Source organism: Zootermopsis nevadensis, unplaced genomic scaffold (genome assembly GCF_977971745.1).
Source record: "Zootermopsis nevadensis isolate Lab colony 2312 unplaced genomic scaffold, Znev_1.0 Znev_ptg000022l, whole genome shotgun sequence".
Taxonomy (NCBI): Eukaryota; Metazoa; Arthropoda; class Insecta; order Blattodea; family Termopsidae; genus Zootermopsis; species Zootermopsis nevadensis.
The window spans coordinates 12,046,721-12,061,314 of NW_028259154.1; the positions used below are offsets into that span (position 1 = coordinate 12,046,721).

The 14,594-nt window shown below is 36.4% G+C and overlaps 1 protein-coding gene across 8 annotated transcripts in view; it reads left to right on the forward strand.

Annotated features, from left to right (window-relative positions):
- The window catches only part of LOC110837809 (uncharacterized), a 17,209-nt gene extending 2,905 nt beyond the window's left edge, over positions 1-14,304 (forward strand). For 3 of the 8 annotated variants that reach the window (XM_022080349.2, XM_087353794.1, XM_022080353.1), the window contains exons 3-10: positions 841-1,287; positions 3,313-3,496; positions 4,273-4,340; positions 6,585-6,725; positions 7,356-7,475; positions 7,892-8,023; positions 9,799-10,745; positions 12,415-14,304. In XM_022080349.2, coding sequence (XP_021936041.1) covers positions 841-1,287; positions 3,313-3,496; positions 4,273-4,340; positions 6,585-6,725; positions 7,356-7,475; positions 7,892-8,023; positions 9,799-10,718 — 2,012 coding nt within the window. In that variant the 3' untranslated portion in view covers positions 10,719-10,745; positions 12,415-14,304. The remainder of the gene's footprint in view (positions 1-840; positions 1,288-3,312; positions 3,497-4,272; positions 4,341-6,584; positions 6,726-7,355; positions 7,476-7,891; positions 8,024-9,798; positions 10,746-12,414) is intronic. The other 5 variants (XR_002545854.2, XR_002545855.2, XM_087353792.1 and 2 more) reach the window with 5 other exon arrangements.
- The last annotated feature ends 290 nt before the right edge of the window (positions 14,305-14,594 follow it).

Genomic DNA, 14,594 nt, shown 5'->3' on the forward strand with positions numbered 1-14,594 from the left:
CAGAGAAATAATACCTGCGGTATCCCTTACTTCCTGCATTTCTGTATAACCTTTTGTTTATATTTAAATTTAGCAATATTTATCTTTCCCATTCACTTTAACTCTTACTGATCTTTTTCCAGTACTTAACTGATTAATCCAGTACAGTATACCTCAAGTGAATGTTAAGTAATGATGTTTTGATATGGCTATTTACATTTCATAACAAATATATCAAACTTCACGCAAATGATTCTAGATGTCTATGCGTATATGTCAGTGACACATAAATAGTATTTTATTTGTGTCTGTGAAGCTGTGATATGAATTTTACGCTAGAGATTCCTGTGTAACATTGCATAACAGCGCAAGTGAAAACTAAAAGAGTTGAGTTCATGGCTCAAAGGAACATTGTAGGAGAAGTAGCTAATTGTGAGATATATAAAATTTGAGGTTTTCACAGCGGTGTGTATAAAGATTTCTGCCTTCTGGGTTGTTGCGCTGTGTAGTCTGGTCGATGCTAACCAACGTTTCAGAGGTCATACTGCCTCCGTCATCAGGGCGATGAATATTCATGACCTCTGAAATGTTGGTTAGCATCGACCAGACTACACAGCGCAACAACCCAGAAGACAGAAATCTTAATTGTGAGATACTTTAACTAACATATGCACCTTTAGTGAATGTGTAGTCAGAGAAATTAACAGCTTTTTATCTGTTCTGAGACTAATGAGGTGTTGTTCTTTATCTACAAGTGCATCCAGAACCACTTTCGAGCCCACAAAAAACATGTTTTATTCATCATTTGTGATTGATATTTTTTGGCTTATTCATTATTTAAAATGGATTTATTCTCTGCAGCACCCATACTTGTTTTAGGAAATATGGGTAGTGAAATGATTGTACGAGAGTCAAGAGAATCATTGGACCTTGGATCCCTAGGTCTTCCAGGAGACGCAGTAGTAACACTTGAATTAGAATCTGAACCAAAACGATGCTGCAGCAACAAAGACATTGGTCATACAGAGTCAAGTCAACCTACAAGGAAAATTGTTTCAGGGGAGTTAAAAGACAAACTCTGGGCTCAGGCAAGTGAAAAAGATTTGCCTGAAGACCAGTTGCATCTTACCACATCATCTGTGCCCTGTTCACTGTCAGCTGGTACAGCTGACATCTCTCCACCTATAGTAGGATTCTCTTCTATGTCGAGATCACGTACCAAGAAGAGACATGATTGTACGTTTGACGGTTGTGGCTTCTCTACATGCTACCTGAAAGATCTGGTTCGTCACATGAGGCGGCACACAGGTACAACTAGGCTGTCTTTGTCATGGATGGTGTGGCTTGTTAGAATCTGTGATGACTGTGTTAGATTAGAAATTCCAAATTTTTTTATGTGATTTTTATAGGTAGATGAACAATAATTTTGCATTCAGAATAATAAAAAGACTGATGTATGAATTATTATGAATACGGGAAGTACAGAAATCTCCAGTTTCTAACAACTCAGTTATAAAACATTTTAGAATTATGATGATACGTAAATACCAGTAATGCATGTGAGAATTCTAAATTTTATCATTGTACTGACTGTTTTTTCTGCTTACAAAGAAACATACTGTGTCCATTTTGGGGCCAAAAATGGAGACATTGTGTTTCTCCAAAATATTGGTGTCCACCTACAAGTCCACACTGCGTTAACTAACTAACTAGATGTCTTACCGAACCTGAAGGTTTATCACCGAATTAACCAAAGCCCTCCACCGTAACCTGTCCTCGACCAACAAAATCCAGTCTCCTTCAACTCCTAGCTCCCATAGATCCCGCCTGGCATTATCTTCCTATCTACGTCTAGGTCTCCCCAGTGGTCTCTTCCCCTTAGGCTTCCCAACCAATACCCGGTGCACACATCTTGTCCCATCTGTGCGCGCTACATACCAATATTGAATGTCTGTGTTACTACTTTCTAGCAGTAATTGGTTTATTTCTTATAGTAATAGTTTTATATCTCTGAATGTGACTACTTATGCATGCAATTCCTCAGCCTTCCATTTTTATTTTACTTGCATATAAAGTTTCAGTCTTAACCTATTCCATAGTACATGGTGTTCCTGAAAGCAGTTGATGGTTAATTCTTCTAGTCAAAAAATTCTGTGCGTACGGAACATGAAGGTTCATCACCATGGAAGAGAAGTATATGTGAGTTGAGGATCAACAGTGGGAGGAAGTTGTCTGGGATATCAGAAGAATATACTTTCTGTATCATTAGGGTGGAATGCAGAAGTTTAATTTTTTCTGTATTAGTTGAGTCCAGTTTACAGCTTCACATCAAATTTCTCAAAGCTCAGTTTTAATATTATCCTTTCACTTATGTCTAATTGTTCCAAGTGATCTCTTCCCATAGAGTTTGCAAACCAGAATCTGAGTTTTTAAATTAGCAAGTGTTGGTATCTTGGTTCACTGGTGATCATTTGCTGTTGAAAGGTTTTGGGTCTTATGGGATAATATATATGAATGTACATGTTACTTCTTTAGATTTTTATATTATTGTTGATTTTTTTGATAGTTTCATATAATCTCTTATTTCTCTGTGTCCCACCCATCATGTTTTCTTGATCCAAAGAACAGTAAATGCAGGGTACAAGTTACATTCCTTGCTTCCTCACTCTCTCTCTGTCAGATCCAAATATTATCCTCAGTATTTTGTTCTTGAACACAATTAGTATTATTCTTTGGACTAAATGCATACTCATACCCTAATGTTAGTGCGAGTCAATTTCTTTGTAATATACTGTATATTTAAATAGTAATGGCTTTGTCTAGTGAGAGGTAAGAAATCAAGTAGTTTATTGTTGTTGTTGTTATTATTATTATTATTATTATTATTATTATTATTATTAAATTGTTGTTGGGGTCACCAATGTCATCATCAACATTTGTGATGTCTTTTTCCTGGACAACTGACATTTTCTCATCCATAGGTACAGATCTCTAATGTGTTATAAGTTGCGTATGAATTGTATCCGTAAGTTATCCTAGGTTAAGATTGGAGGTCTTTTATGACAGTCTTGTGTATGAAATATCCATGGTTGTGCATCAATTTTGTCTGTTCGTTTTATTTTAAATTTTGTACTGAATTATCCATACTTTACATCCACAACACTAAAACTTTTGAAAATAATTTTTTTTAAAAATGCACCACATATTTCTTGTTTCTACTTGAAGTATTACCAGCAGTGGCAGTTATACTCATTCTGTTATATACGGCTTTAAATTAATTTTAGTGGAAACAAAGGTGAGTGACATGTTAAAGTATTTATGAACGTTTGCCAGGTGAACGTCCATTCCAGTGTGAAACGTGTCAACGGTCATTTAGCCGAGGTGACAAATTGCAGATGCACTTACGCATACATTCAGGTGTTAAGCCTCATCATTGTGACCAGTGTGGTTATGCCACCATAGACAGAGGCAGTTTGCGAAAACACATGCGCATCCATAATGATGAACGTCCATACAAGTGAGTATAAGCAAATCAGACTGTTGTGTATGTGTTTTACTACAAAAATGCCATGCGCAGTGCAAATTGTTTCATAAGTGTTAAGATTAGTGGATGTGTATAACACAAAGGAAGGAAGATTTGAAGGACAATTATGGTGAGATAACTTATATCTCAATTAACTGAGAGAGAGAAACATGATTACTTTAATTAAACAACTATTGCTATTTATCTTGCTTCCTTTGATCTACTAATTTAGAGAAAATTGTGGTTTATTCTGCCTTAATTCCTAATTATCTATATTGTTTTTTGATCGTATTGTGATACTTTGTCTAATACTTCTGACCCACATTTTATGTGATTTTAACCTGATAGTGTTCCTTAACTTTTTTATTCTTGAGACTCATTGTACGTCCTCATTCACAAATTTTTGGTCAGTATTACAGTCAGCTCTTCTAAAAGATAACACCAGGACTGTCCTTTGCCTTATAAAATTACCTATCTGGTTTTGTCTTCCATTAGAACTCCCTTGTGTGTGTGTTAAGCATTGCTGAAAAGAGGAATATCATATAAATTGTTATAAATGTTATGTAAATAGTTTTAACATGAGTTCAGTTAAAGTAGTGTTTTTCTTCAGTGTCATTTTTGGTACAGTTTACATGTGTGTCGAATATTTTGTTTCTGTTTTAAGAGGTAGTGAATTTGTGAGTGTGTAGATGCTAAACCTTCAAGTTATGCAGCATGACTTCGAAGGAATATTTGAACCTTTTGGACTGTTTTGATATTTCTATTTCCAGGTGCCAGATTTGTCCGTATAGATCCAGAGATTCATCTCAGCTTACGGTTCACTTACGGACCCATACAGGTAATGAAGCATCAGTGATCTTAAATTCTTTTTGTGAGATAAATATTCATATCATAAGTCCATCCACAAAGTTTATATGGTTTAGGTTTTTGTTAATGTGCTGTTAGATTATGTAATTCCCAACAACACAGTGACATCATATACATCTAGTTGTTAATAAGGTAATGAAATTCTGGAATAGGATATTGAACTGTTTTTCTAAGCTTCTGAAATCAACCATAGTCTAGAGCAGTGGCATTCAACCTGCAGTATGTGAGGACATCTTAGAGGTAATTGAAATTTAAAAAAAATATATATTATTTTATGATAAACACTGAATAATAACAATTACTCCATTCACACACAGAAGAAGGCAATGGCAAACCACTTCTGGATCATCTGCCAAGAACGTATATGAACAGGTCCTAGTCCGAGAAAAGGATGCAAGGATCCTGTTCGTATGGACCTGTCGTCAGACAGAACACTAAATAAATAAATAAATCAGTAATGTAATTTAATTTATTTTAGATGTAGGTTATATACTATGTATAACTTGAATTATACACCAATAACTTTGGGGGTACAAAGTTGAAGAGAAATTATATCTGGGGGTACACGAACAAAAAAGGTTGAATACCACTGGTCTAGAGCACTCATATTTGGCAGATTTCAATATACTTAGCCTTTTAAAATATGCTGAAACAATCACACGCCATTTGTTTGTGGAAAAAATGCATGTGTTCTGTTGGTAGTATGTAATCCCTAATGCTGTACCTCTGGTAATGACACATGCAGCCAATAATTGACAGGAAATTGTGGATTTCCTCTGTTTTCATATCTTAGTCATTAGAGGTACTGGATCTGTTATAGATTGCAGAGTCTTAATGAGGTATTAGTTTGTGTCTTCAAAATAGTGGGAAAGGACTGTTCAGAAACAGTTTGTTGCATGCTTGCATATAATGTGACTCGTTTAGTTGTTTTCCTATAAACTGATATGCATATTCTTTGTTCATAGTATTCCATTTAAATTCATTGCCATTGTACTCTTCTGACTGTCTTCTAGTGAAATGTGACTTCCATTATGTATGTATTAAAAGTCATATTGTGGTACAACTCTTATTTTATGTGATTTGCTTCCAAATTGTCCATACACATGCATATAGAATGGCCTGCTATGTTTTCCTGCTACAGATATGAGTTGAGGGCAGCATTGATCGCATACACTACCTGTCATAATTCATTATGAAAATGCCCACATTTCAGCTGCAGTATTGCTGTGTCAGTACTGAGTACTGAACTGAGATTAACTGACACAGAATTGAAGGTGGACTGTATCTTAATTTTGAATCGTCATATTTCAGTTTCGGAATTAAGAAAGATTTTTCTGAAGTTATATGTTTGGAGCACAGCGCTATACAGAAGCGAAACATGGTCAGTGGGAAAGCCAGAAAGAAGAAGGATAGAAGCATTTGAAATGTTGAAAATTAAGTGGACTGATAAAGTACGAAATGAGCTGGTCTTAGACAGGACAGATGAAGGAAGAAGTCTATGGTAAAATCTTACGAGAAGAAGAGATAGGATGGTGGGACACATTCTGAAGCACCCAGGATTGGTTAATTTAGTAATGGAAGGAACAGTTGAAGGGAAGAATTGTAGGGGGAGACAAAGATTGGAATATGTGGCGCAGATTTTTGAGGATGTGGGCTGCAATAAATATGTGGAAATGAAGAGATTGGCGCAAGATAGGCGAAAATGGGGGACCACATCAAACCAGCCAAAAGACTGATGACAAAGAAACAAAAACATTTCAGTTTCAAATAAGTTCTAAGGAAATAAGTGGTCAAGTTTTAAATGTTCCAAGTAGTCTTATTCTTCCACAGCACCAAGTGATTTAGAAACAAAACTTGATGAATGAGGAACCAGACAGAAAATGCTGACAACCAGAATATTTGAATCATCAGTGGGTGCGTCTGTAACAATAACCAGTGGCATGCACAAGTGCCCAAACAGTCACAGTCAGACGAGTGAAGGGTACATGGGAAATGCCACCAATGCAAAGGAGTTGGCTTTACATGCTTTGGTCATATCTTTGTTAAAAATCATTTTCTTTCTTCTTTTGAGGACAGAAATATGCTGCACAGTACTCTTTCTTTGTGATGAATAATGCCGACAAATGCTGAAATCTGCTATAATTTTTTAATTAATTAATTTTTAATTTTTTGTTTAATTCTGACATGCCAAGTGTAAAAATGTTGATATTTTTAGGTGATAATCCATTTGTGTGTCCATATGAGTCATGTTCCTCAGCATTCAAGACAAGTTCAGACCTCAAGAGGCATGCCAGAATGCATACTGGAGAGAAACCATTTACCTGTGAATTCTGTGATTATAAATGTGCCATAAAATGTGAGTCCTTTATATGTTATCAACAGCGAAGTTTCAGTTCGTACATATAAATATAAGTTGAAGTAGAATTTGGGAAATAGATGTAAGTGCAGTTAGAGTGAAAGCCCTTGTTTCATAAACATTAAACAATTGATGTGTTATTTATTGACAGTTCCACAAGCATCTAATGCTTGTATTATTTATTCTATACACAGAAAACTTGGTTGTTTATTTTTTTATCTGTTCGTTGCACAAAGTACAAGAAGAAAATATTTGGATTGTACGTTGTTTACTCAAGGTGTGTACAAGACAATCTACGCTAGCAGCACATGCAATTACATAGTGAATTTTTTATTTCACATTCATGTGAACATGAGTTGTAGTAACAAAAACATTTCTCTCGTAAGAAATCAATTTAAAGTGGATATGTGTTATATGAAAGTATGCAAAGTAATGATTGTCTGTTAGCAATATGCCCTTGTAAAAATGCCACAGAATTTATTGAAATCTAGGGTTTTCAAAACCTAATGCTCCTGTGCTAATTGAAGTGGCATCAGACTAAATATTAATTCTGTAATTAACTCCTTGTAGCGTAGGGCTTCTTGAGAAGCTGTATTAAATATGAATTTTAATAAATCAGTTCTGTTTCAGCAAATCTCCAAGTCCACTTACGGCTTAACCACACAGAAGTGAAATCAATTCCATGCAGTAGCTGCAATCATGTATCCACATCAAAAAGAGCTGCAAAGGAACATGACAAGATTCATGCTGGTTTGTTACTTCATTTGTGTGTAGTTTTGGTACTTTTCTCTTCCAGTTAGTATCTTTAATGTGACATTTAACTTTCATGGTAACTTCTTGTGTAGTGTTACATCCTCACTTTTATCTTGAAACCTATGGGAAAGGTTCCATAATAGGTGCGTAATAGTTGGTAACCAAGAAAAAAAAACATTATTGCAGTAACATTTTAACTTTTAATTTACCGAACTGTGCGTTACTCTCAGGTGTAATAAGACATTCTTTCTCTGTTGCTTATTTAAGAAAAAAGGTGTTATATCCTAATTAAGAGGTTTACTTTTGCTGCACAGACTTCTTTGAACTTTTTTATAGTGTGTGATGACCTTGTTGGCAAATTAATCTCCGTTATCCTACGTATGTCTAATTTTTTGTAATAATTTTGTTTTCAGATGAGGTCCTCAAGTGTGGCATTTGTGCCTATACGTGCATTAGCACTGCAAGTATGAAGAGCCACTTGAGAATACACACACAAGACAAACGTTTTTCATGCAAACATTGTCAGTACACCTGCAGGCAACAGGGTAAGTTATACAGAGTTTAGTGTATAACTTTGATTTTTCAGTATGAGCTGTGTCAAATGTGTATCAAACATTGCAGTTGCCATCTTTAAGGCGAATGTATAGTGGGGTGAGTTCTTGAAGCCTTATGTACGTCAGGCCATAGGTGGAGGTGAGTCAGATTTGATGATGGAGTGGAGGAGTGGTCAAGTATCCAATAGGAGAGTAGCGAAAGTAATGTGTGGGTAGTGTGATGATGTATGTGTTTTTAATTTTATGCTTTTCTTTGCTGTGTCTGTTCCTGACATTTGACACGTAGCGTACTTTAACAGTCGTGGTCATCGTGAAGCTTTTGTTTCTTCTTTCGTACACATCAAGTTGTGAGATTAGATTGTTGAAGTAGTTATTAATTACAAACTCATTCACAAAATTGATCCAAGCAAGAGGTAATAAATTACATTCTGAGATTCACAAACTTATTATACTTATCTGGAAAAAGGAAGGATTGTCAAATTAGTGGAAGGAATCTACTGTTGTATGTAAGTAGGGCGATTAAACTGTATGTAGTGTAATTATCAAGGAATGTCACTGTTATCAGCTACACACAAAATTTTATCCAACATTCTTCTGTCAAGGTTAACTGCGTACAGAGACAAAATGTTTGCAGATCAATGTGGATATTTACATGTATCAAATAAAAGTTGAATCCACATCTCACATGGAATTCCATCTGTAGAGTAATTATAAAGTCTTGAATAAACAGGGAGCCAGGGTAGCTCAGTCAGTATAGTGACTGGCTACGGTCTGGACGACCGGGGTTCGATCACCGACGGGGGGACAGAGGATATTTCATCTAGCCTCTGCGTCCAGACTGGCTCTGGGACCCCACCCAGCCTCCTATCCAATGGGTATCAGGGTCCTTTCCTGGGGGTAAGCGCGGCTGGGGCGTGATAGTTACCACTCCCCCCCCCCCCCCCCCCATCTAGTGCTGAGATTGAAAATGAGTAGGAGCTTCCTCTCCCTCCAAATGACTTACATGGCGTATAGTGGGACAACTTTACTTTACTTTTTACTTGAATAAACAAATGAAAATGGACATTAAGATTTTGTATTTTAAAAAAAAAACTGTGTGTACGAAGAAGTCTCTTATTTCAGTTGTAGTTATTTTTGATATCATGAATTATGTTCTAAGTTTTTTAAATGTTTCTTCAAATCAAGGTTGGAGACTAGAAACTGTGATGGCTTCATATTCAATAGTGTATGCAGGTGCCTTCACTATAGGTTTTTGTGGTTTTATTCAGTCACTCCAAGTAAATATCAAGGTGGTTAATATTGTGGTTGCTAAATTCCTTAATTTTCTGCATTGTTTTCATAATCTGTTCTATCACCACCTAAGGGCCAGCATAAGAAAGAACTTCAAAAGGCCCCACAAAGCTTCACGAGGTGACATAAAGCAATAGTGTTGTTGTTGTTGTTGTTGTTGTTGTGTTATTGTTATCATCATTGTTGTTGTTGTTATTATTATTATTATTATGTGATGCTGTCTGCTGGTGATTGCTTAACATACAAATTTTTAATGTTGCAAAACTTATCTGTATGTGTGTGGGTAATGCTCTTTTAGTTTCGTTCACCCTAAGATGTTGTTTTTGCTATGAATTTGAGCTCTTCTGAATTGTCCATAAGTGTTAAAATGAATAATTGTGTCATATCATATTGATGTACAGCGACATACCTCCTAATATGCTGGCGACAAGCAAACCGGAAACTGTTTTGAAACTTTTATTATTTTCATATTTCAGGAAATCTTAAGACTCACATGAAGAAGAAACATCTTGATTTGAGAGTTTCTAAAAGGGGGAAGGGCGCTACAAAAGATTCAGTAGCAGGAAAAGTTGGGTCTTCCACATGCAATTTGCCAAAGTCCCTAATTCACTGCAAGCCATTTTGCTACAAGTCATACAGATGCACGTGTTGTGATGCGGCGTTTGTCCGTGAGGATTCTTGGAGGAGTCACATGAGGCAACACCAAGCCCAAGAATCAGTTCTTTCAAGTACTGTTTCAGCTGCAGAAAGCAGTCTGGTATCAGACTTGGAAAGCTGTGAGCAACAAAGGGCTGTTACCTTGTTGGGAACAGACAGTCTGCGTGCTGCTGCCGATCTCCTTGATCAAGAACAATTTATGTTGTCTCTAGATAATCAGAACACAGGTTCTAAGGAAGTAATGAAGATAGACCAGCAGTTTCAGAAATCAAAAGACATATCACTTCCAGAATCAGGTAGCAGGTCAAGAGAACTGAAGGAAGGTTGTGACAAGAGAGGGCAGCTAGTATCTGCAGACGAACAAGACGCAACTCAGCCAATGTTACTTTATGTTCAGAACTCATCATTGCCAGAAGGTAATGTCGACGACAGTTTACGTAATGCTGAAATATTAGCGTCACTCAACCAAGCAGCTCCAATTCTGGTGACTGGTCGTTGTGGTCAGTACATTACTTTACCTACAGACCAGAATCTTGTGGAGCAACTGGCAGCATCCCTCCACCCTGGCACGGCGTATCAATATGTTCTGTCCAATCCATTGGGAAATGATGGGGCATTTATCCAAACTGCTTCTGGCAGTGACTCTGAACTTGCATCTCACATCGATAGTGCTGTCCACATCCCATCCATAATATCTCTGCATATGGATAAACAGTCAGTGGTTGAAGATAAAAACTGACAGACCTTTTGGATTTTGAAGTATTCTGTGAGTATTAACATATATATGTGTAGGTCATAGTTATAGTTATATTATCTGGTCTTTATTACTAATATGAATGGGGATGTGGCAAACTTCTTCTAATTCTCATCATTTGTTCAAGCAAATGCTGAAATATTGCTGTTCTTGAAACTACATTTTTATCTTTAAAATTCTCACTTAATGCACAGAACTTGGTGTAGCTCCTTTTCAGTGGCAGCTACTCATTATAACGCACATGAATGTGTACCATTTGTAGAGTAATTTAAATCAAGTCTTGTTATCCCCTACTGTTCTGCCAGTGGCTAACCCTAAGGTTCTGCTAGATTGCGTCCACTTTAGTTCTCATCACCCTGTTGAAGGCAGCAGTCCGCTCTTCTGAAACATTGGTCAGAATGTCCCAGAAGACATTCATCTTCATACTCATCACTGTGAGAATCTCAAATCTCACCCTCTTTTTTCTTGTTTTCCCATCACAAAACTTTGTTTATGTTTTGCACTGTGAATCGGACTTTCCAAGTTCCTCTTCCTTACTGATTTTGTGTGAAGTGCCAGCAGTTTCACTGCGTTTCACATTGTACTCAGTGCAGCTTATCACAGAATCAGCAGCATATGCATTGCTGCTTTAGCTTGTGAAATATCAGCAGCTGTTTACATTGTGATACAAGAAGGAAAAATACTCTTTGTACGTGTGCAATACAGTGGCATGATGTCCAATCTGTTGCTGACAGAAATTGACATCTCCCGAAATATTTCTTAACAACAGAATATACTTTTAACTGAAGAAGAGATTCATTCAGTGTATTTACAAGCGCACAGTGCAAAATTATTCTCGGCAAACTGTGTTTGATAAATGAATAATCGGTATGGGAAATGGCTGTGTACAAATGAGCATGGTTTCTGTCTCTCAAGAAAGTTGAAAAAAAGTTTATAAAACTAACTATATCTGTTGAACAGAGTCCTTCTTGGTCAGACTTTGGAAATCAAAATTTGTGATATTATTATAGAAGCCAAAGAAAAAATTAAACTACTTTCAGTAGTCTCATGCTGTAGGACATCTCCCTCTACAGCTTCCATTAAGTTATGGTATCACTTATTCATTCACTTGAGCCGGGATAGTTCAGTCAGTATAGTGACTGGCTACGGCCTGGACGACCGGGGTTCAATCCCTGAAGGGGGCAGAGGATTTTTCCGCTAGCCTCTGCGTCGAGACCGGCTCTGGGGCCCACCCAGCCTCCTATCAGATGGGTACCGTGGTCCTTTCCCAGGAGTAAAGTGCAGCCGGGGCGTGATGCTGACCACTCACCCCCATCTAGTGCCGAGGTCAAGGAAGAGAGGAGCTATACCTTCTCAACCCTCCAAGCGACCTACATGGCTTTACTTTTTTACTTACCACCTATTCATTTAGCACTGTGGGAATGCAAGCATGTCGGGGCCCTGCAATGAGCCACTTTGTGGATTGTAATGGGGACAGTTTCTAGGGATTATAAGATTTCTTTCTTTGCTTTATTATATGTTTATTACTCGTGTATGAGGTATGACAGTTAAGTTCCCTGAATGTCTGCACATATGTCACTCAGAGTAGCGTGTGAGGAGTAGCCAAGTGGCAATGTGTTATGAAATTTCTGTGGTTGCATCTTGTGTGTTGCTGAAGCTGTGTTTGTTTTTGTCCTGGCAGAAAATGAGTGATTGGTTGTTGGAGAAGTGAAAGTGGGAATGAAACTATGCATATGTTAACTGAGGCGTATGGTGCTGATGCTACAAAAAAGTTGAGTCTTTGAGTTACGTGGAAGGCTTGAAGAGGTATGGAAAGACATGAAAGACGACGAAAGAACTGGACGTCTGAAAACTCGCCGTACAGATGAAAATGTGAAAAAAGTACGGAAATTGGTTTGTTCTGACAGATGATTTTAAAAATGTACAAATGATGGCAGAGGAACTGAATTTAGATAGATAAACTGAGAGGAAGATTTTGACTGAAAATTTTGGAAATGAAAGTTTCAGCAAAGATGGTGCTTATAACGTTCTCACTGTCTAGGAATTTTTGGCCAAAAAATCAATAATGAAATAGGACCATCCGTCATATTTGCCAGATTTTGCTGCATGTGACTTTTTGCTATTCCCAGAACTGAAGGCTGCTTTGAAGGACCACAGATTTTTAGACATTGCCAACTTTCAGGGATGTGTGAAGTCCATCCTGAAGAGCATTCTAGAAGAGGAGTTCCAGGAATGTTCCAACTCATTGTGTATTGGTGCACAAGGAGGCTACTCTGTAGGAGACAGCATTCATTAGTATAAATAATTAAATACAACGTTTATGAGGTCATTGCGGGAATTTAATTGTTGCACCTTCCATGCCAGTGGACAGCGACTGAAGTGCTGGAGAATCTTATCTCCCTCATGACTGAAATACTTTCCTCATTCTTTAAACAATTATATTAAAATGATGTTGAGTTTATATTTTTTTCTGCGTGGTTGAAGTCACTGATGGTCTTGGAGTTGGCTATAGTTCCATGTATGGTTTGATAGACATCTTGTTTTTAATGTATGCGGGAAACACTAATCTAGAAGTTTCACATAATTGTTTGTTTAATTTTTTTTTGTTTGCTGCTGAAAGTGGACACACTGACCATTCTTCCATTTAAATTATTTCAGTGTTTATGATAATGTGAGGCTGAATTTGCAGAGGGTTAGGTAATCAAGGTTTGCTGAACTGCGACTAACAGACAGTTCTTTGTCCCTATCCCTGACTTAACTCATGTGGACCTGGTGTTGCAAGATTGCTACTTTTGTGACTAGTTTGATAAATTTTACATTTGCTAATTTAAAATGAATTTACAGAATGAAGTTATATGTTTTAAAGCATAAAATTTTTCTACGATTTTATAAAATAACAATGTTATTCGTGGTGCTGACAAAACAAATGTTTGATCTTGTTTTTTTTTACAGTTTGATGTCTGAAGGAACAGCATTATCAGATTTGATAAATTGAAGTATCGGAGTAATTATTTGTTATCTATTTCTAGCCATGTTGTACTTATTGAGTACACGAAATTTTAATTGGTTTTAGAAAAATTCCAGTTTTATAATTTCCATTCAGTGTGACTTAAAAATAAGACCATTTCATGTTAAATTAGCGGTTTTCAAAGAGTCGTAAAAGTATACTAAATACTGCATTGTTTTCGTTCTTTCCATTTCCAAGATTTTCTTATTTTGTGTATGTTAGTACTGGAAGCTCTGTGGGACCAACTAACCTTTGTTAACATAGACACAGTCTTTGTAAAATAGTTTCCACATCTACCTCAGTTTCTGAAGTGCAGTGTGCAACTGCTGGTTTGAATCACTAGCTACACATTAGTAAGACAAGAAAATGCGGTGTGGATTGAAACATGTAATTGTAAAATTTTAATGCTGTATTTTATGACAAATGAAGGATTTTGTGTCAGATAATGTATAGTTTTGTATTAATTGTTACTTACTTATTTGTAAATATTGTATTTATTTGTAAATATTTGTATGTGGTGGTCAGTTGTAATTATCCATATAAAACGCTGGAATATTGTTTTTATTTTCATAAATTTCAATTACTATTTTTGTGCAAAAGTATTGCTCCAGATTAATTATGCTGTGTAACTTGCCAGTGACTTTTTAACGATAGCAATACCTTTCTTCATACCAATCTGAGAATAATTTACATCAACAATATTTTTTAATCATGTCAGTTTTGCAGCCTGCTTCATGAGTTAGTAATGTATCAATTACAGAATATAAAAATGTTTAGGTAGTTTAAGAAAATCCTTACTTATGAGAAGTTGCAGAAGTGTGTAAAAATGTCTGAAGTTGTATCATGAATTTCAG